General features: G+C 47.7%; 1 protein-coding gene across 3 annotated transcripts in view; it reads left to right on the top strand.

The window, feature by feature from the left end:
* The window catches only part of B4GALT3 (beta-1,4-galactosyltransferase 3), a 397,975-nt gene that overhangs the window by 302,375 nt on the left and 75,109 nt on the right, over positions 1-20,491 (top strand). For all 3 annotated transcript variants that reach the window (XM_086945030.1, XM_086945028.1, XM_086945029.1), the window contains exon 2: positions 785-1,102. In XM_086945030.1, the coding sequence (XP_086801156.1) occupies positions 850-1,102 (253 nt within the window). In that variant the 5' untranslated portion in view covers positions 785-849. The remainder of the gene's footprint in view (positions 1-784; positions 1,103-20,491) is intronic.

Raw genomic sequence — 20,491 nt, 5'->3', positions numbered from 1 at the left:
AACACTCAATAAGTCGAAGCAGAGATATGCAATTTTAAAGATTTCAGTGAATATAGTGCCACGAAGAACAAATCGTCAACTGTTACTATCTAGTCACGCTAGACCAGGACAAAGCCCACAGGTTCAGGCCGACCCCGATAGAGCACGAGCCAGCTACCGGGACCCATTTAGGTCTGCTGGACGCAGTTCCTTAATCCTGGTTGAGAAGAGATGCAGAGTACTGTGTAGAGGATACATTGCGAAATAGAGGCAATGAGAGGACTGGGTGAGGAGATGCAGTGCGCAGTGGTGGTTCAGGGGAGCTGCATTGGACAATGCCATGTCCTGGCATGGAGATGTGTTGCGCAGTGGCAGTTCCAGCAGGTTGCTGTAGACAATGCAGAGTCCTTGCGTCGGGGAGGTCTACGCAGCAGAGGTGATGCTTCTGTTATGCTCAGAATTGCGCTGCACAGCAGAGGAGTTAAATCGGTTCTGCTGTGTCCACAGATGGGCTAGCAGAGCACCTTCAGGCCCACCGCCAAGGTCCAGGACTGGGGTGGCACCAATTGGCAGAGTACGACTCACAGTTGCAGTCGGACGTTTAGGTATTTGTAAAGCAATACCCCTCTGTTAGTTTTCTTTTTTTAATAATATATATGTATATATAAAATACCAAATGGATATGTGGCTTAATTAATAAATTCAAAGACCTTTGTGATAAGTGATCTGCCGCCTGGCTTCCAAACATTCAGTCTCAGTTTCCATTTCTGTGTAACTGATGTTTTTCATATATTCTTGTTTTCAGAAGTGCTTGGAGAAGGGGGAGCCAACGAGTTGCTTTTTTGCCAGAAAATAAAAGTTCCTTCGAAGATGATCCGCAGACTACTGGAAAGGCCTTGTACTCTGGCCATGCTCATTGGCTTCCAGTTTGCCTTCATGGTCTATTTTTCCTTTGGGGGCTTCCGCAGCCTGGCATCCATCTTTGGTCGGATTCCAGACCCAATTTTTGATTACTCCCGAACCCATGATGTCTATTCGAACTTGAGCCGCCTTCACCAGCAGTACCATCATGGTTACCTGTCTGACTTCTTGCCCAATTGTCCAGATCGCTCACCCTACCTTGGTAAGTCAAACTTGTTAATGAGTTTTTTCAGGACTGTTTAACAAACGAGTTATTCAGTATTCCTAGACCATGCACTTTAGATAAATGAATTGCCCAAGAGTATTATACTGTACATCTGTGCACTTAAGTCAGATCATGCTGCACTACTTGGGAGTTGTGGGGGAAATGTAGGATTCTTGGGTACCTAGAAGGCCTTGTAGTTCGTATCCATAAGCTGGACCATTAGAATCCTTAGACTGAGAATCCTAAACACATCTCTAAACAGTAGAATCTCCAATCACTTAGTATTTTATTGTATGTATGTTATATCCCCTAGTTTCTGAGGTATAATTCCCATTCACTTTACTGTATTGTATTTAGAGGTCTATGACTGCAGAGTGGTGGTCTTCAGGTTATCGTCATAAGCCATCACATGAGGGTATCAATCATAATGATGCACCGTTGTGGGGCTGCCTGTTAAATTTGAGCCTCTCTTATCCCAAAAACAATTTTTTACCCTCATTATTGATTGCTAATTGAGAATCTCAAAATATTTTTCGAATCCATACAATAAGACTATAACTGAAACTATTGCAGTTACGCTCAGGACTTGAAGTCGTTTTTGTGACGTGATGGCAGTTTTATGCCTGTTTGAGACATGTTGGTCCATCCACTTTATCATTAAGTGGAATAAGGAGAGCCCTCATAGAGGGAAGTCTTTGCTCGCCAGCCAAAGGCGGGACAAGGCTCTCTTCGAATAATACATTACTAGGCACTCCATTTCAGTTAATTTATTAAGTAGTTTTTTATGACGCGTTGCAGGCCAGAGGCTTATAAGTGCTTTAAATAGAGCATTAGAGTGCTAACCAGGCATATACAATAGCAAAACGAAGCATAACATGGATACATAAAAGAATGACCTAATGCTGGAATACTTCTCTGCTTTTTCCAAATGACCTTTTGTGCTACGCAGATTCGACTGATCGTACTTTGTATCTACTGCCCTGATGTCCTTACCGCTTCTATTAGGTCCTTCTTTGCACTAGCACTTTGGTTTTCCATGTTAAAGTGATATGACATCCGAACTGTTGCCTCGGCTCACTGTTCCTTTTAACTTGTGTTCTTCTTTTATGGCTAGAGATTCTTTTATCTCGTATGCCCCGTTTTTTTTACTCTTTATAAATTGTAATGGTTTTAAATAACTGCATACAATAAAGATATATCCACAATACTCTACTGAAATTAGGCCAATTTACGTGTATGTACATTGTACGTTAGTTTGTGAACCTGAGAGAGGACAAGGAAATGACAAGCTCGCAAAAATGGAAGGTGAGACGTGTAGACCACGAAGCAAACAAGAAAAAGAAAACATTTACATTCGGAGGGAAGGGGAAATCCTAGATTCAACGAATCGAGTGGGTAGCGCGTTGGAGCGACCAATATCTAAAATAACTTCATGCGACTGGCGCAGAAGAAAACCAACATTTAGATAGAAGAGGGAGGAGACTAGTGCTTTAAAAGCAAGTGTTTCAGATCTTTTTTAGAGAGACAGTAGAGTTGGAATCGTGCAGATATAAGGGGGAATAGCGTTCCAAACTTTGGGTGCAGAGCCGAAGAACGCCTGAATCCGATTATGTTTTATGTTGAAGACTTGTGGGAATTTCCATGAAGAGATTGTATGAACTTTGACTTGTCTGGAACCTCCAGAGATCTTAAGTTTTAAGCCAGGTAGTGGGAGGGGTTAGCATGAATGACTTTGTATGTTGTTAAGCATGCCAGTTTGTAGGAAGATATTCCCCTAGTGGGAATCTCTAAGAGGAAATGCTGGTGAGCCGCGGGAAGAGGTAGTGAATAGACCAGTAGCCCATTGAAATAAATCACAAATACACTCCAATACCTAGGCGTGGCCGGTTCTACCTAGCCTTTCCCTAATAATGCCAGTTTTTGGATGTAGGATATACACAGACAGAAAAGTGAGATGTCCTCCTCATGTAAGTTCAGACTTCATCTTTGCTGCTCCCTTCTGAAATCAGGTCTCTACTACATGCGAGAAGGCAAAGAACACCTTCCTATTTAGAGACTCTTGTGGCACCGCTGCATGATTTACACTACACTCAGGGTAACTTCTTATTTCATAACCACAACACCCACGGCTAAATCCACTGGAAAGGGTGTTATAAAGAAAAGAAGAGCAGAAGATACGCTAGCAATGACACTGTGGGAACAGATGACGCTTAGACCTTCACGTTGCATGCTCATCTGTGAGTAACGGTGTAAAGGATTGTTTTGTAACACCTGCAAGTCAGCAGTGCATCGAGAACTGAATTCCCAAACAGCTCTACCATCAGAAACTATGCCTTCTCATCAATCCGTCTAACCGTTTTTATCGCTCCTTGAGTCTGGAGACGTGAATTGCCCACGCATGTTGCTTTATGGCATTTTCAGTCCCCAAGTTTGAAAGACCTCTGGCAAGGTTGAACTAAGGGGATTCTTAAAGGTATTTCATACATTGAACTCTTAGGAGCATCAGTATGATAGGGTATACAAAAACCACGGAGGTAGTTCCCAACTGTACACCCTACTGGACATCTTCTCCTCTGAATGTTTTTGCAAATCAGTGGCTGTTTCAGAACCCTAGCAATGCATTCTGCGTCCCTTTCCCAAGGTTTAGCACTCAAAGAGCATCATCTTTGAAACCATCCCTTCTGTTGTTTTCTGTGCACATCTTTATTTATTCTGGGTGCAGTGTGGTGGCACCCGTTGTGGCAGTCTTCCTCTCTAGTCCCTTCAGCTGTGGTTGCTTGCCCAAGATCCCTGAGTGCCGGTTAATTAACTTAGAGCCAGCATTTGATGGCATTATCTGCTAAACTCTTGTCGACAGCAAGGCACATTTTATAAAGCAGAGTACATTGATACCACATTGAATGCATGCTACATGGTTGGGCCGGAGGGGCGGGGAAGTCATGTCACTGCCTCTACAGCCCAAAGGGTCACTGAATATCCATTAACTAAAGTAAAAAAGTGCGTGGCTTATCGTACAAACTGGTTTGGTTCCTTGGCCTTTTGCATGATGAAAGGGAAGTTTGATTCACACCCTCATTGAAGGTAGCAAATTGGCTTCCATTTTCTAGACATCTTGTAGATCTGTCTCCTTGATTAGTAGCTGGTGACAGAACAACCAAGTCAAACCAGCCTCTTCTGGCTATTTTGGTGCATACCTTTTGATGTCATCACGGTATTTGCTCAGTTGGGGGAGGTTTTTTTTAAACAGAATGGAATAGATAAGAAAAATCTGAACAATATCGGCCAGGGCCACCTTAAGGTGCTTACCAAGTAGTACCCTTTCTTTTAGGCCACTCTGTTATTCATTGGTGTTTGAATATAAATGTTGAATATAAAATTAAGTCGGATGGCCATTGTTTTGTTATTTACACGATCCCATGTAAAATAGCTACCTGATAGTACCCCACCACATTAAAAAATATAGATAAAAAATGTTCTAGGTGAGGTACTCTCCCCCCCTTTTTCTTCTTCGTCTTTACTTTGTTCTATTTTCTCTGTTTTGTAATTTTGTGTGATTGACTGTGGTATGTGTATGAAAGTAACACGGAATGATTGAATTTGCGGATGGGATAAATGACTTTTTATGTTTATTTTTCTAAAAAGAAACTTCAATTCTTTCTCTTTTGAATGTCTTGTACATATTCCCTTTCTAATATAAGGATATAACCTGTAAATAGACAGTTTTTCTATTTTGCTCGAATATTCCCAAAAACTCTTTTTGAAACATTTACTAAAAATAAAATAATCCAATTCTAAGATTTATGCAGATTGAATCCGTGGTCTTTACAGAACAACTGTTTTATTCATTGTTTTGTGCAATTTCTGAAACCAACACACATTACTGGCACATTGTTTTGTTGAATACCAAGTAGTCTCAGGCACCAGATACTTTTATAAGGGGCTATTGTTAACATGGCACCTGTTTTCAGTTCTCAAGAACATCCACCAGCTAGTGGGGGCGGACTCACCCGAATCGTCCACAAAGTTAGCAGAGTCACAAACTCCTAGCTGCCTCCTCCATATCTGCTGCAGATCCCCTTGCATTGGAACATAGTGAAGGAACGCAATGTAAATGCTCTCCCACTGGAGCAATATAAATTCAAATGAGTGGATGCTGCAGAACAGGTTGCTAGGTTACAGTTTTTTGTTAATCAGAAATCTTCTGCACATGTCAAGGATTTGATTGGTGAGTAAGTGCTCTATTCATGGATGAATCCCAGGCCTCTGCCCACGGTAACGTTTGATTCAAGTAACAAATGCAAAGTCAGTTGCTCAGTCTTGGAAACAGACAAGTGAACACTTAGGCGGGAATGTTGAACGTTCTGCAGAGTCCAGTGACGTCCTCAGGACAAGATAATTGATCCCTTCTTCTTTGTTGATGTATGGGGCACGTATTCTTATATTTAACCCAATCCAAAGTATAAGATTACGTTTATACCTTTTAATAGGCATTGTTCTTCTTCATTCCTTTTATGTGAAGCTAGTCTAAAAATCGCCCATGAGCAGTTCTCAATTGTCGGAGTAAATGCATGTCTATGTTACAAGGCCCTGAGAAGTCATTCAGATCATGCAAGAAACTCCAGCATTAACCTTACAATAAGTCATACTTTTAAAATAGTCACTAGCGGTTCTTAAATATTTTGTGGATTATGAATTATTAAGAATAGCATTATTATTGTGTGTAAATACATGGGTTGGGTTTACTACTCTCATTCTGGTTTCAGGTTGGTATGCAATTTATGTGTGGCTACCAGGACACATGCTTCCTGCTCTCACCCATGGAAAGTGCCAATCAATTTGGCACATCCATAAATTAATTGACGTGAGATAGTGGCGAGGCAAAGGAATACAAGGGCTATGACTGGTAGATTTGTTCAAATATTTATTTTTCTCTTGCAAGGCCTCCATTCCTATGTCTTTGATCCAAAGAATATATAACAATAGCGATATGACTTGCCATGATCAGCAGAAATGTTAAGAAAATATTGACATTAGTAATATTCTAATGTATGGATGTATGGATGTGGTACTTATGTAGCACCAACCTAGACAAAGGCAGGGCTGAAGGCAAAGTATAAAGTAAACGGCAGGGGATGGGGAGTGAGTGAACAGGTCGCAATGGCTTTTGTTAATGATGCAGCTGGTTTTGAATATTGTGTGGCCTGGCAATGGAAGCAAATGGAGTTCCATTAAAACGGGGTAATGTGGTTGCCCATATTTCTTCAGGTCCCGGATGAGATGTGGCATGGCATGTACAATGCACTTATGGGGCGGGGGCAATGTGAGGTCTTGGAGGCAATGGAGCAGGGTGTTTCCACCATCTAGATGTGAGAGTATGATGGCTTGAAAAGCAGTTTGGCAGACACCTTGTAGGAAGATTGGTAGAATTTCCTTCAGTAAAGAGAGAAGGTTCTAGACTGTCTTTGTTTTCTTGGCAATATGTTTCTCGCAGTTTAGATTGCAGTCCAGGGTGGATCCAAGTTACTTGGCATTTAGTGGAATTTGTGGTTTGAAGCCATCAAAGTTTACTTCAGTGATCTAAGTTTATACATTTTCTTGCATGTTGTTCTTGCCAAATAACAGAAATTCTGTCTTAGTTGGGTTAAGTTTCAGGTAAGTGCTGGTCTGAGTACTTTCACACAGTGTTGTATATCATCAGTGTATTTGTGAACTTTGATGCTGTTATCCTCTTTATGGAGCTCAGTACGCTCCGCGTACAGGTTGAAGATGTCTGTAACAGTACAGAAGCCTGGACTCCAAAGGTGATAGGAATTGTCTGGGACCTGGAGGTGCCCATGTGAATGAAAAAGTGTTGGTTGGCAAGGTAGGATAACCACTGAAGGACATTGCGAGTGAATACCATTCATGACTTCAGGATTTTGATAGGGGTGGGATGGTCAATGGTGTCAAGGACAGCTTAGAGGTCCAGTAATATAAGGAGAAAGGGCACGTCATCATCTGTGAACAGGAGGTTATCATCTATTACGTGTAAGGTAGCTCTCTCCGTGCTGCAACGTGATCTGCAGCCAGAGTGCTGACTGTGCAGGAGATGTTTGGAGTTGATGTGATCTTGGAGTTGACTGCTTTTTCAGTGATCTTGCTAGTGAATGGTAGGTGAGTGGTGTTAGAACTGGCTATTTCTGGTTGGCTAAGGCTGACGCCAAAGCTAGGCAGAAACCACTATTCTAGTCAGGGCAAGGGAGTCACACGCCAAGATAACCCCTGCTCACCCGCTTGGAACGAGCAGACAGGCTTATCCCGGAGGCAATGTGTAAAGCATTTGCGCACGCACACAACAGCAACAACATCCTAGGCACACCACAAAAGGAACTCCATACAAGGTTATAAAAAAATAACTTTTGTATTGTCAAAACACATCAGATAGTAATCACACAATATACATTGTGCCAACTGGCACGGGCAATATTCACAAGGGATTATTTACAGGACAGGGCCACATGGGCCACTGTCAGAATCAGCACTTAGTAGAAATAGCACTTCTAGAACTTAGAATAAGTATAGCACAAAATAACAATTATAGATCACAACCAGTAACCACTGGTAACAGGTAAGTACCACCTACGCAACCCTAACACATGATGCGTAAAAACATTCAGAGGTGCCAGAACACAATTCAATAGCGCAACAACATATGATGCCTAAACACACATTCAGAGGTGTAAGGAACAAGGCACATGACGCATCTAAAACACATTCAGAGGTGCAGCACAGGAGAACACATGATGCATGAAACACATTCAGAGGTGTCACAGGCATTATGGCATAGCACATTACGCATAACTCACATTTGGGCCTAACCAGTAAAAACTACAGTAGGCAATTTCTCACTAGTCTAAACACCTTAGACTCTCCCCCTAAGCATAACTCACATTTAGTGGCGTAACTCACATAGTGAAATAAACTCTCACTAGCATAAACCTACATAGGTAAAATAACCTCATAATCACATAGCGCAAACATCACCTTAGGCAATTACTATCATAAACATAGCAAAATCAAATTGCGCAGAAATCACATACCAGTCCCCTGGCCAACTGGCCATCCAACAAGGGGACTCAAAAAGCCCTGTGTCCAGAATGTCAGGGCCCGCTGCCAATGCAGCGTCAGTCAGGGGTGCGCCACCGGCGCAAACCTAAACGTTGCAGCTGCCCACTAATTGCTGGGCAGCTGTAGAACAATCACAAGGGCCTAAACGTTGCAGCTGGCACTAAGTGCTGCGCAGCTGTAGAAGGCCTGGCACCACTGTGCCATCTCCGTCCCTCCCAGGGACTCTCTCTCTCTTGGCGCTTAAACGGTGCAGCTGCCCACTAATTGCTGAGCAGCTGGAAATCAAGAACTGCAACAGGGCTCTCACTAGCCCTCTTGACAAAAACTGCGCCATGGGTTGGAGCCACACAGGCTCTGACATCAACTGTGCAGGACGATAGAGCCCTCTGGCTCTAGAACACAAATGCCCCCTAGATTGTTGGTATTCCCCCTCTGGGGACTCAGAAAACAACTGCCCGGAGCCTCTCAGGGCTCTAAAAACTACTGAGGCGGAACACGGGCCTACTGGCCCTCGGGATCCCCACTGGGGGCCTTCTGATACTGGTGCCCACGTCGGAGCCACTGAGGCTCTGGGAAACAGTGGGGCGGCCCAATGCCATCCGGGACCGCCCTTGCGCTGGGTAGCATCGACCACACAGGGCTCTAAGAATAATACTGGCCCCCAACGTGGGAGCCACGGGCTCTGTAAACACAGGGGGGCGGCCCACTGCCATCCGGGGCCGCCCTGACTCAGCACCCTCCTCGGCGCTGAACACGTACCCTGCTCCACGAGGAGCGGAGGGGGGGGGATTGCTGCACGGTCCCCAGCCCAGCCCAAACTCACCGGCTCGGTCCTCGAGACCCGGGCACGTCCAGCGGCGGTCTGCAGAACCTGCGGGGCTTCCCGGTCCCTATTGGAGCCCGGCGCTTTGTCTCCCTGGACGCAATCGCGGGGCTCTCCCTCGAGCTTGGGAGCCCCGCGCCACAACAAACACCGGCCTCTTCCGACCATGCTCTTCCTCCCGCTTCCGTCCCGCTGGCCCCGCCGACAACCAGGCGGGCCGTGGAGAGCTTCCAACGTGGCTCGTGCAGCGGCAGCGAAACGCGGGGTGGGCACCCGCTTGGGTCATATTTAAAATAAGCGCTTCCAGGCGCTAGGGCAAGAGAATAAAGCGCTTCCAGGCGCTGGGGCAAATGCAGCGCTCTCCGCGCTAGAAATACAAATAAAACGCTCAGGAAACACACAGTCCAGCTAAAATAAAGTGCTCTCCCAGGCGCCAAGGCAACCAGTGGTCCTGAAACAAAGGGGGAAGCCCTTTCAAGGTTCCAAGAAGACACCACAAGGTCCTTTGGCAAGGAAAAGGGAGCAGGTACTCCTAGCAAAGCAAGTTCCCCAGTTCATCAGTAATCCAGGGGCTGGGCAGGGCCCAGGGAGGCAAGCCTTCCCCTGGGCCCAAGCAGCAGCACGCCCCTGGCAGGATTCAAGTCAGAAACAAGAACATTTCGTAAGGGGACACAGCCCCTATTTATACAGAGAAATCCTTTGTCTAGCAGGGGGCAGGCAGTGTGAGAACCAGCTACAACTGGTTATAGAGAACTCCTTTCACTGGCCAGGCTGGGGACATCAGACGCACCACAGGGGGTGGAGCCAGCATTGTGTGGGGAAAGCCCAGCCCTATTCAGGCCCAGGTGCACCCCTCCCCTCACATCAGCATGCTAATCACTCCATTCACCACCGGGGCAGACCCTCCCAGACTCTTGGAGCCAGGCTCAACAGCCAGCTTCAGCCAATCACACGCCAAGCACAAATTACACAAATATGCCAACTTCTAGAAGTGGCACTTCCACACTAGACACAATCATGCCGCATATATCATTACGCAGCATTCAATATCATGAGTTCGCACATACCAAACTCGACCCTGCACTCCCCACACATCAGGAACTACCATGGTCACACATATTCCCCATGCATTCCTATGGGAGGGCAGGTCACTCACCACACATACACAGAGAGCGCATGCACTTTACACTCTACCACTGTGAAAAAGTGCGCAGAGGCCTAAAATCACCAACGCCAGGTTCCAGAAACAGGCTAGGAAAAAGCAAATAGTTTTGGGGTGACGCTGCCAAAAGGGCCAGGTCCAACACAACCCCCTTCCAGCCAAAACGCAGGGTAGACCAATCACTCCACTGATGGGCTTCCCTGCTTTGAGCGACAAAACACGGACACGGGCCCGCACGGCAGAAACACCCTCCGGTTTTTCGCCACTCTGAACCCACATGTATTTCTCTCAACAAGAGCTCTCTGGCACAACTAGGATAACCCACTGGTACTCTCTAGGCATCCTCGGCCAGGACCAGGCCCTAGGCCATCCAAATGTCACAGGTCCTAACCACTTCACAGAGTGGGGGGCAGTAACCACTGGCACACAATAGCCATTCTACTCTATCCCTCTCAGTGTAGCTACAACTACCACTGATTCTTCAACCTAGGGACCACTCCCTCAGGCTGACCAGAGGTCACGGGCAAGAATGCCCCACCCTACCTCTACTTCTGGGGTTCCACACCCTCCCAGGGAGGCACCCACCAGAACACATCCCTCCCACCAGATCAGGACCTCTCTCCATCAACTGGTCTACCACCTGGGATCTGGAAACTATTTCACATCGGAGATACAAAGCACACAGCACAGTCCCTCTTCAAGCAGGTGGGGGGACACAGCACACAGCAAAATCCCCTTTCTTCTACCTTAGTGGAAACAACAAACTGCAGGTGAGCCCCAGATTACACAGCAAGGGCAGCCCCCTCAGTCTCCTTCTTGACCTGGAAGTTTCCTACAGCCTGATTCATGAAATCCGAATTCTGCGATTTTTAAATTGCGATTTACAGCGAATCGCAATTTAGAAATCGCAGATCGGCATCCATCAAAATTAGCGAGAAAATAAAGCGATTTGCACGCGGCCGCAAAAAGCGTTTGCGATTTTCTAAAATCGCAGATAAATTGCTATTTCCGTCAACATCCGTGTAGGAATTGCGATATCGCTAATTGCGATATCGGTAATTGCGAAATCGCTAAATGCGATCTCGCAAAATCGCGAGATCGCAAAAATGGGAAGTCGCATTTCGAGCACAGTGATGACATCACAACCAGGAAGCAGCCAGTTCCCACCCCTATTCAGAACAGTGAGGCTGATCTTGAGGCTGCATCTCACTGAGCTCCTTCCAGGACACCTCCAAACTTGAAAATCCTTTACTTTTGTTACTGCAGCAATGGCAGAGGATGCTGCAGCAGGGCCCAGCGACACCAGGCGGAAGCGGAAGCTCAAATTCTCTGAGCAGGAGTTGGAGCACCTGATTGACTGACGGAGTGGTTGATAACCACCCAAAACGTTTTGGAAAGGACTCCAGGAGGGTGCCTGAGGCGGAGAAACGCCGAATCTGGCTTGGGATAGCCGCAAAAGTCAACTCTGTGGGCGTGGCACACAGGTCGCTGGAGGAGCTGAAAAAGAGGTGGTACGATCTCCGAGGTCGTGCCAAGGAGAGGGTGGCTGAGAGGCTGGGTGAGACCCTGGCTACTGGAGGCGGACATCCTACAGTCCCTCCCAACACCCACTTGGAGGACCGCGTGGAGGACACTCTTGAGCCAGAGGCGTGCATAGGGGTCATCAATCTGGACTCATCCCGCCCCACCCAAGACAGCCAAGGTAAGTGGCATGCGACTGCGACCCTGTCCCCTAACAATGGCCATGACCCTATAGCCTCCCATAATCATCCCAAGTCATGCAATCCATGCACATTAGGTCATGCCCAAAAGCATTGTGGGACATGTAGTCTGCCCATAATGTACAAGAACCCCAATGCAGCCAGACATGTCCCAAAGTACGCAATGCCACAGCCAGTCAGGGAATGTCATCCAGCATGCATGTAGCAACTGCACGTGTGACAGATACATGCAATTAATGTAAGTCCACTTCCCCTCACAGGTGGCGCTGACAACAGCAGCAACAGCAACAGGCTGCTCATTGACGAGGCACCAGAGGATGCAGAGGAGGTGCCAACAGCGACACATCCTGCACCATCAGGCGCTGCACCTATCCCCGCTGCCAGGGCAACACCATCTGCGCCAGCACCATCAGGTGCAGCACCTATCCCCGCAGCCAGGGCAACACCATCTGCGCCAGCACCATCAGGCGCAGCACCTATCCCCGCAGCCAGGGCAACACCATCTGCGCCGGCACCATCAGGCACAACACCTATCCCCGCAGCCAGGGCAACACCATCTGCGCCAGCACCATCAGGCGCTGCACCTTTGACAACCACAACTCCACCACCAGCTGGACCCTCTACATCTGGTGCAGCTACTGCGGTGACAGTGCGCACACCCACTGTGGCCTGCCAGCACAGCAGGCATGGCAGGGCTCGCCAGCAGAACACAGCATGCAGCGGCAGGAGGGGGATGGCTGTGTGGTGCCAGGCCTGAGCATAGAGCGCCGGATGCTACGTATCCACCAACTGCAGGCACGACGGCAAGGGGCGATCCAACTGCAGCTCCACAACATTGGCCGCAATGTGGCAAATGTGGCCGACAGGATAGAGTGCATGACGACAGCCATGGAGGCCAACACTGCTGCGCTCATATCGCAGCGCAACACCGCCCGCCGCCGCCACCGGCAGCTACTTACGCGGCTGTCAGCCTACACCCGCTCAAACTATGTAATTGGGAATGCCACCTCCCAGCTCTCACAACGGTCCCTGGCGCAGCAGCAGCAGATGGTCCAATGCTGCGAGGATGTGGCACGAGTGTTGGAGTAGGTCACCACTGCCGTACCATCAAGAAAGGACAAGGGGAACCCATTAGATCGCTCGGGACCATGGGTGACAAGTATTTACCAAAACAACAAGCGGTCCTGAGCATTCAAGAATGAGAGAAAACAGTTGGTATTTATAGATCACAATGGAGTTCTATAAGGTTCAGTATTCCTAGAACAGCCGGCCAGGGAATGTTTAATAGTTCAATGAGTTTAAGATCTCCAGAGTACAGCAATTAACCCAAAAGTAAGGGTTAAATTGGGACACAATCCTGTGCCATGCAAAGAGAAAAGAGTGAGAGAGTAAAGGTAAGAGAAGGAAAAATTATCAGGCAAACAGAGTGAGCTTACAGGTCACTGGTATTAATTATACATTAGCAGTGTATCCTGGAGTCATTCATACAAACAATAATATTAAGGAAGTACACGTATGAATTACTCTATGGTCAAACCATAGAGTAATTCATACGTGTACTTCCTTAATATTATTGTTTGTACACGTATGAATTACTCTATGGTCAATTTAACCCTTACTTTTGGGTTAATTGCTGTACTCTGGAGATCTTAAACTCATTGAACTATTAAACATTCCCTGGCCGGCTGGTCTAGGAGTACTGAACCTTATAGAACTCCATTGTGATCTATAAATACCAACTGTTTTCTCTCATTCTTGAATGCTCAGGACCGCTTGTTGTTTTGGTAAACCACTGCCGTACCGGCACTCCATCCTACTGGGCCAGGCAATGTCGGGGAGGACGACACCAGTAAGGGCACCTCCAGTGTCAGCAGCCTGTCTGCCTCACAGGTTGGCGTGTTACGCCGCAGCACCAGGCCCACTGCAGGGTCACGTGCCGTCCCAGAGGAAGAGCCAGAGAGGCGATTGGGTGCTGCGCGCCGAAGGCGCACTAGAGTTTCATGTACATTTGCTGGGACATGCTGATGATACAAGCATGTCCTGTGTTTTGTTTGGAGCCGTATGGCGCAATACTGCTTGCATTTAAAGAATAGAAACATAACATTATTATTGTGCCTTCACCAATAATATTTATTCTAGCATCATACATCGGCCTCCTGTCATTATTTCCATTGGCATGCAATTGTGATTTGTTGGGTGAGGGGAGTGGGTGCACTAGAAACTGTTCATTGTGATGTGATTGCGGCGTCTGTGTCCTTCAGCTGGGTTCTCCCCGCGTGCATGATGCACATGTGCAGTTGGCCGGTCGTCCCCTTCCGACTCACTGCCAGAGATCTCTACAGGTATCCGGCGCTTGGTAGCAATGTTGTGTAGTATTGCACACACAGCCACAATGCGGCAGCACACATCAGGACTGTAGTACATGGCCCCACCAGTCTTGTGCAGTATGCGGAATCTGCTCTTCAGTAGCCCAAATGTCCTCTCAATGCAATTCCTTGTGCGTATGTGTGCTACATTGTAACGCCGTTGCTGTGGTGTAGCAGGGTTGAGGTATGGGGTGAGGAGGTATTCACAGAGGGCGTAGCCACTGTCACCTGAATGAGAGGAGCAGAGGGTGAGTGCCTGTGCAGCGAAGCTACTTCATCGCAGTGTAACATTGTGGGGCAAAGTGTACTTACCAAGTAGGTGTCCTTCACCAAAGTCTCCCCTGGCCAGTCGTGTGTGGAGGCCGCAGTGCCGGAATATAAAGGAGTCATGTGTACTCCCCGGGTACTGTGCCACTATGTCCGTGATGTATGTCTTAGCATTGCAGACCATCTGGATGTTGAGGGAGTGGTAGGACTTGCGATTGCGGTACATGTACTCCGTTGCAGCTGGTGGGCAGATGTGGATGTGGGTACAGTCAATGCATCCTATCACATGTTGGAAATGTGCAACATTGTAGAATTGATGCTTGGTCTCATCCAAATCCTGTTGGCTGGTGGGAAATTTGATGCGGTGGTGTAGCTGGCTCAGCATTGCGTCAAGGAAACTCCCTAGGCAGCGGGACATGGTGGGCTGGGATATCCCCCCAGCAGCCGCAACTATCCCCTGGAAGCTCCCGGAGGCCAGGAGGTGCAGGCTACACAATACCTGGACATGTGTGGGCACGGCATTGGTCCGCCTTGTTGGGTGCTGCATCAGGGGGTCAAGGTCCTGAATTAGCTTGATGATCATTGGCCCATTCAGGCGGTACTTTGCGTATATTTGCTCTCTGGTTTGGCCCAGCAGGGTGACCCGCTGGCGGAATATCCTGTCCTGGATTCTGCGTCTCCTCCGTGTTGCTCGCTGTAGCCTTCGCCGCCTGACCACCATGTAGAGTCCTGGCATTCTGAGACTCCTTATGCTGATGCTGCATCTCCTTAAGTGTGTTTGGTCAGGCCTGCACCTGTTACTGATTGGGCAACGGATTTTCCAATTTTTTTTTACAATGGCTTTGATGGTTACCACCTGCTTTGGGTTGTCCTTAAATTGCGCCTCGCAAACAGCGATTTTGTTTTTTTTCGCTATTTGCGATTTTTCATGATTACCGATTGCGATTGTATTGCGAAATCGCTATTTTATTCGCAGAATCCGTGGTTTATCGCAAATTCCGATTCGCTAATGGTCTACTGCCGCCATTCTGCGAATCTTTTAGCGATTTCGCTATTCTGTGTTTGCGATTTTGCAATTTTCGTGGTGAATACCGATTTTGAAAATTGCGCTCGCAATAGCATTTTCGCAGCTATTGCGAGCGCAATTTTGCTTCATGAATCAGGCTGCTAATCTCCCAACCTAGGATCTGAACCCTCAGGTTGCACCGGGGTCAGAGGTAAGGACACCGTCCCTCTGCACCCCCTTCCAGAGTTCTGCACCGTCCCACATTGGAGCGGTACCCCTGGAAGCCAAAACCAGTCAGGACACTGATTACAGATGCCCTTCCCTCCAGGTCAGGCTGAACCTGAACCTGACCTCCGCCCTCCTCGGGGAACGACCTCCAGAGGCCCCACAAATGGTCAAGCACTCTAGACGGTCAAATGCCCAGCGTACCAGGACTTCTGCACCCTCCACTTAGGAGTGGTACTGCCCAACACCAGGACCGCCGGAGTTCTGGTTACAGACACTCCCCGTCCTCTAGACACAGGAAGATCCTCCTCAAATGACCTGTAAGTACAGCCTAGGCCCCTGACCTGGCGCTCCCTTAGGGAACCCTCCAGGCCCTGAGACAGGGTTTTGGGCCAACGTAGGACACACTGTCCCACACTCACTCCGCCTCACTGAGACAGGACGTGAGCCCCTACACCCCTACCATCCTAATGGGACCTAGCTGGGTTACACATGAACCTCTTCCCCTAAACAGGATCATCAGATACACAAGCCATTACTTTTAGAATCACTTCCCAATGCCTCTGCAAGACATCTAGCACACCGCCAGACGTCCATTTTCTCGTCCAGTGCCTCTGCAGGACCTCCTGCACACCACCAGAGGTACACCTCCCGTGCAAGCTCCTTTTATTAAAAAAACTCACACCAACTCCTCTAGTTCAACACACCACTCATCCACACACTCCCCCTCCAGACTGGTGAGACAGTTCCTCACTGCCCCTGACACTCAACCTGTACCCCTCTTACTGAGCACCAGGCACCATACTCTGGGAACTGGGAATGGGACTTCACGCACTGGGCACATTTTAGCTGCCACCACTGGATCCTACCATACTGGGGAATCCAGACACACACTACACTCAGGGGATAACCACCCTCCCGAGCTAGCCATTTCTCCTCCACACTCCCTCTCTTCCATCTACCCACACAGGGACAGGAACAGGGATTGGGCACTGGACCCAGCAAGGGATTCCTTATCCGTGGGAACCTCCCCCTCTACTGGCGTCCCGCTCTGTCATTTTCTCTCATCTGCCGCTAAGCATAAAAGCGCAGGAACACCATCTGAAAATGACACTCTTGAGGAAAAACAATATCACAAACAATAATCCCAAACATGTGACTATCTAGAATGCAGAGTTTTGTAATGTAGCCAGTTGTCGCTGTGGTACTGCGCAAACACAAGTCCTAATCCTCACCGCTGTCCAACAATGTTAGAATTGTCTATTTCTGGTTGGCTAAGGCTGACGTCAAAGCTAGGCAGAAACCACCATTTTAGTCAGGGCAAGGAAGTCACACGCCAAGATAACCCCTGCTCACCCCCTTGGTAGCTTGGCACGAGCAGACAGGCTTATCCCGGAGGCAATGTGTAAAGCATTTGCGCATGCACACAACAGCAACAGCATCCTAGGCACACCACAAAAGGAACTCCATACAAGGTTATATAAAAATAACTTTTGTATTGTCAAAACACATCAGATAGTAATCACGCAATATACATTGTGACAAATGGCACGGGCAATATTCACAAGGGATTATTTACAGGACAGTGCCACATGGGCAGAATCAGCACTTAGTAGAAATACCACTTCTAGAACTTAGAATAAGTATAGCACAATATAACAATTATAGATCACAACCAGTAACCACTGTAAACAGGTAAGTACCACCTACGCAACCCTAACCACCTTAGGAGAATGTCACACAGGGAACCAGGACCTCACTAGGACCCCCTGTACTTGAAAGAACAACCACCTAAGTATCACAATACAATTAGGGGTATAAGCAAGAACACATTACACAAGATACATCACAACATTCAGAGGTGTAGGGAAGGAAAACACATGATGCATAAACCATACATTCAGCGGTGTAAGAACAAGGCACATGATGCATCAAAAACACATTCAGAGGTGCAGGGAAGGAAGACACATGATGCATAAACCAACACATTCAGAGGTGTAAGAACAAGGAAGACACATGATGCATAAAAACATTCAGAGGTGCCATAACACAATTCAATAGCGCAACAACACATGATGCCTAAACACACATTCAGAGGTGTAAGGAACAAGGAACAAGGCACATGACGCATCTAAAACACATTCAGAGGTGCAGCACAGGAGAACACATGATGCATGAAACACATTCGGCGGTTCTTAAACAGGTATCCGGGACAGTATGCCCGGTGATAATGCAGGTCATTAACGGGTCTCTGGCCTCAGGAGTAGTACCCCCCCAACTGGAAGAAGGCAAAGGTCCGGGCCCTATTAAAAAAATCTCGTCTGGACCCTGAAGATCTGGCAAATTACAGGCCTATTTCGTTGCTCCTGAGTCTCAGCAAAATAGCTGAAAAACACGTGAACCAGGCCCTCTCTTCCTTTGTTGAGTCTACAGGTTTATTACATTCAACCCAGACTGGGTTCAGAGCCAAGCAAGGAACAGAGACAGCTTTGGTGGCGGTGGTGGAGGCTACTAGGGGTATTGTGGATTCGGAAGGCTGCGCTGCGGTGGTCCTATTGGACCTCAGTGCAGCTTTCGACACTGTGAACCACTCTCTTCTGCTGCACCGGCTACGTCTTGCAGGGGTTTCCGGATTGGCCCTTAAATGGCTCCATTCCTTTCTATCGGATAGATGCTTCTCCGTTTTTGAGGAAGAGGTGTCATCGAGCCAGCTGCAATTGAGTCACGGCGTTCCCCAGGGATCATCACTCAGCCCCACGTTGTTTAACATTTACATGAGACCTTTGGCTGAGGTGGTGCTTCCCTGGGGAATTCAGCTTGTCACCTACGCCGATGACACGCAGCTGGTCGTCTCTTTGGTGAGGGACGATGCTGTAGATCAGGGGATCAACAATCTGACACCGTGTCTCACCAAAGTCCTGGAATGGATGACCTCGTCTTTTTTAAAGCTAAATGGGGCCAAAACGGACATTATGCTTTTGGGCTACAAAGTCCCAATCAATTTGGACCCCTGGTGGCCGCATTCTCTGGGACCTCCTCCGGTGCCTAAGACTAAAATAAAAAGCTTGGGGGTCTGGTTGGACTCCTCCTTAGGCTTCCAATACCAGGCCAAGAAGGTGGCCGCGACCTGTTATGGATTGATGAGAGTCCTTAAAAAAGTCTTAGATCTTCTTCCATTTGAAGCCAGACGTGTACTGGTCCAGTCGTTGATTCTTTCACGACTGGACTATGCAAATGCCGTCTATATGGGGGCACCAGCAGCTACCATAAAAATTCTGCAATCTGTGCAGAACTGTGCAGCCCACTTGCTCATGAAAATTCCCAAACGATGTTCGGCGAAGGCCTCAATTCGGTTGATTCTTTGGCTACCAATTCATGAAAGGATTGTGTTCAAGACCTTGTGTTTGGCGCATAAGTCCATCCATAATGCTGGCCCGTCCATTCTTGATCCCCTGTTTCGTCGCCATCAATCGGTGAGATCTCTTAGATCCAACCAACTAAATCTGTTGGTGGTACCTAGGGTGAAGCTGGCCTGGATGGGCGGCTGCCTGCTTTCTGTCCAAGCAGCCAAAGGATGGAATAAACTCCCAGACAACATCAGGCATGAATCTAATCATCTGGCTTTCAGGAAGCGACTAAAGACATTCTTGTTTCAATAGTGTCTTTTAACGTCCTCCGGTCTTACAGCGCTGGGATGCTTCATTCACATTCAGAGGTGTCACAGGCATAATGGCATAGCACATTACGCATAACTCACATTTGGGCCTAACCAGTAAAAACTACAGTAGGCAATTTCTCACTAGTCTAAACACCTTAGACTCTTCCCCCTAAGCTTAACTCACATTTAGGGACGTAACTCACATAGTGAAATAAACTCTCACTAGCATAAACCTACATAGGTAAAATAACCTCATAATCACATAGCGCAAACATCACCTTAGGCAATTACTATCATAAACATAGCAAAATCACATTGCGCAGAATTCACATACCAGCCCCCTGGCCAACTGGCCATCCAACAAGGGGACTCAAAAAGCTCTGTGTCCAGAATGTCAGGGCGCGCTGCCAATGCAGCGCCAGTCAGGGGTGCGCCTCCGGCGCAAACCTAAACGTTTCAGCTGCCTACTAATTGCGGTAGCTTGTCTCCTTTCTGGTAAAGAATTGGCTTGGTAGTTTAGTCTGCCCTGTTCCCATGATGCACTGGGCCAGGGACAGACTGATTTGCATATAGCCAGGTTCTGAGCTGGGATGGGGCAGTGAGATAAATAACGGTGATGGATCAAGCCCTGATCTTTGGACTGGGTAAGAGTGGTCTGCTCAATTCAGACACTCTGTTCATCACCACCCCCCTTTTGTAAATCGATTTTGGCCACTATAGGTGTGGCAGGGTATACTCAGACATGAGTCCCTTTCTCACTGCTCCATCAGGATTCAAGCAAGCCGGGCCGAAGAGGCTGAAATGCCAGAAACCGGTCCCCGGTAGCTTGTCTCCTTTCTGGTAAAGAATTGGCTTGGTAGTTTAGTCTGCCCTGTTCCCATGATGCACTGGGCCAGGGACAGACTGATTTGCATATAGCCAGGTTCTGAGCTGGGATGGGGCAGTGAGATAAATAACGGTGATGGATCAAGCCCTGATCTTTGGACTGGGTAAGAGTGGTCTGCTCAATTCAGACACTCTGTTCATCACCACCCCCTTTTGTAAATCGATT

The sequence above is a fragment of the Lissotriton vulgaris genome, chromosome 12 (genome assembly GCF_964263255.1).
Source record: "Lissotriton vulgaris chromosome 12, aLisVul1.2, whole genome shotgun sequence".
Taxonomy (NCBI): Eukaryota; Metazoa; Chordata; class Amphibia; order Caudata; family Salamandridae; genus Lissotriton; species Lissotriton vulgaris.
Note: the sequence above shows the minus strand (reverse complement) of the source record. Positions and strands in the feature narration are given on the sequence as shown.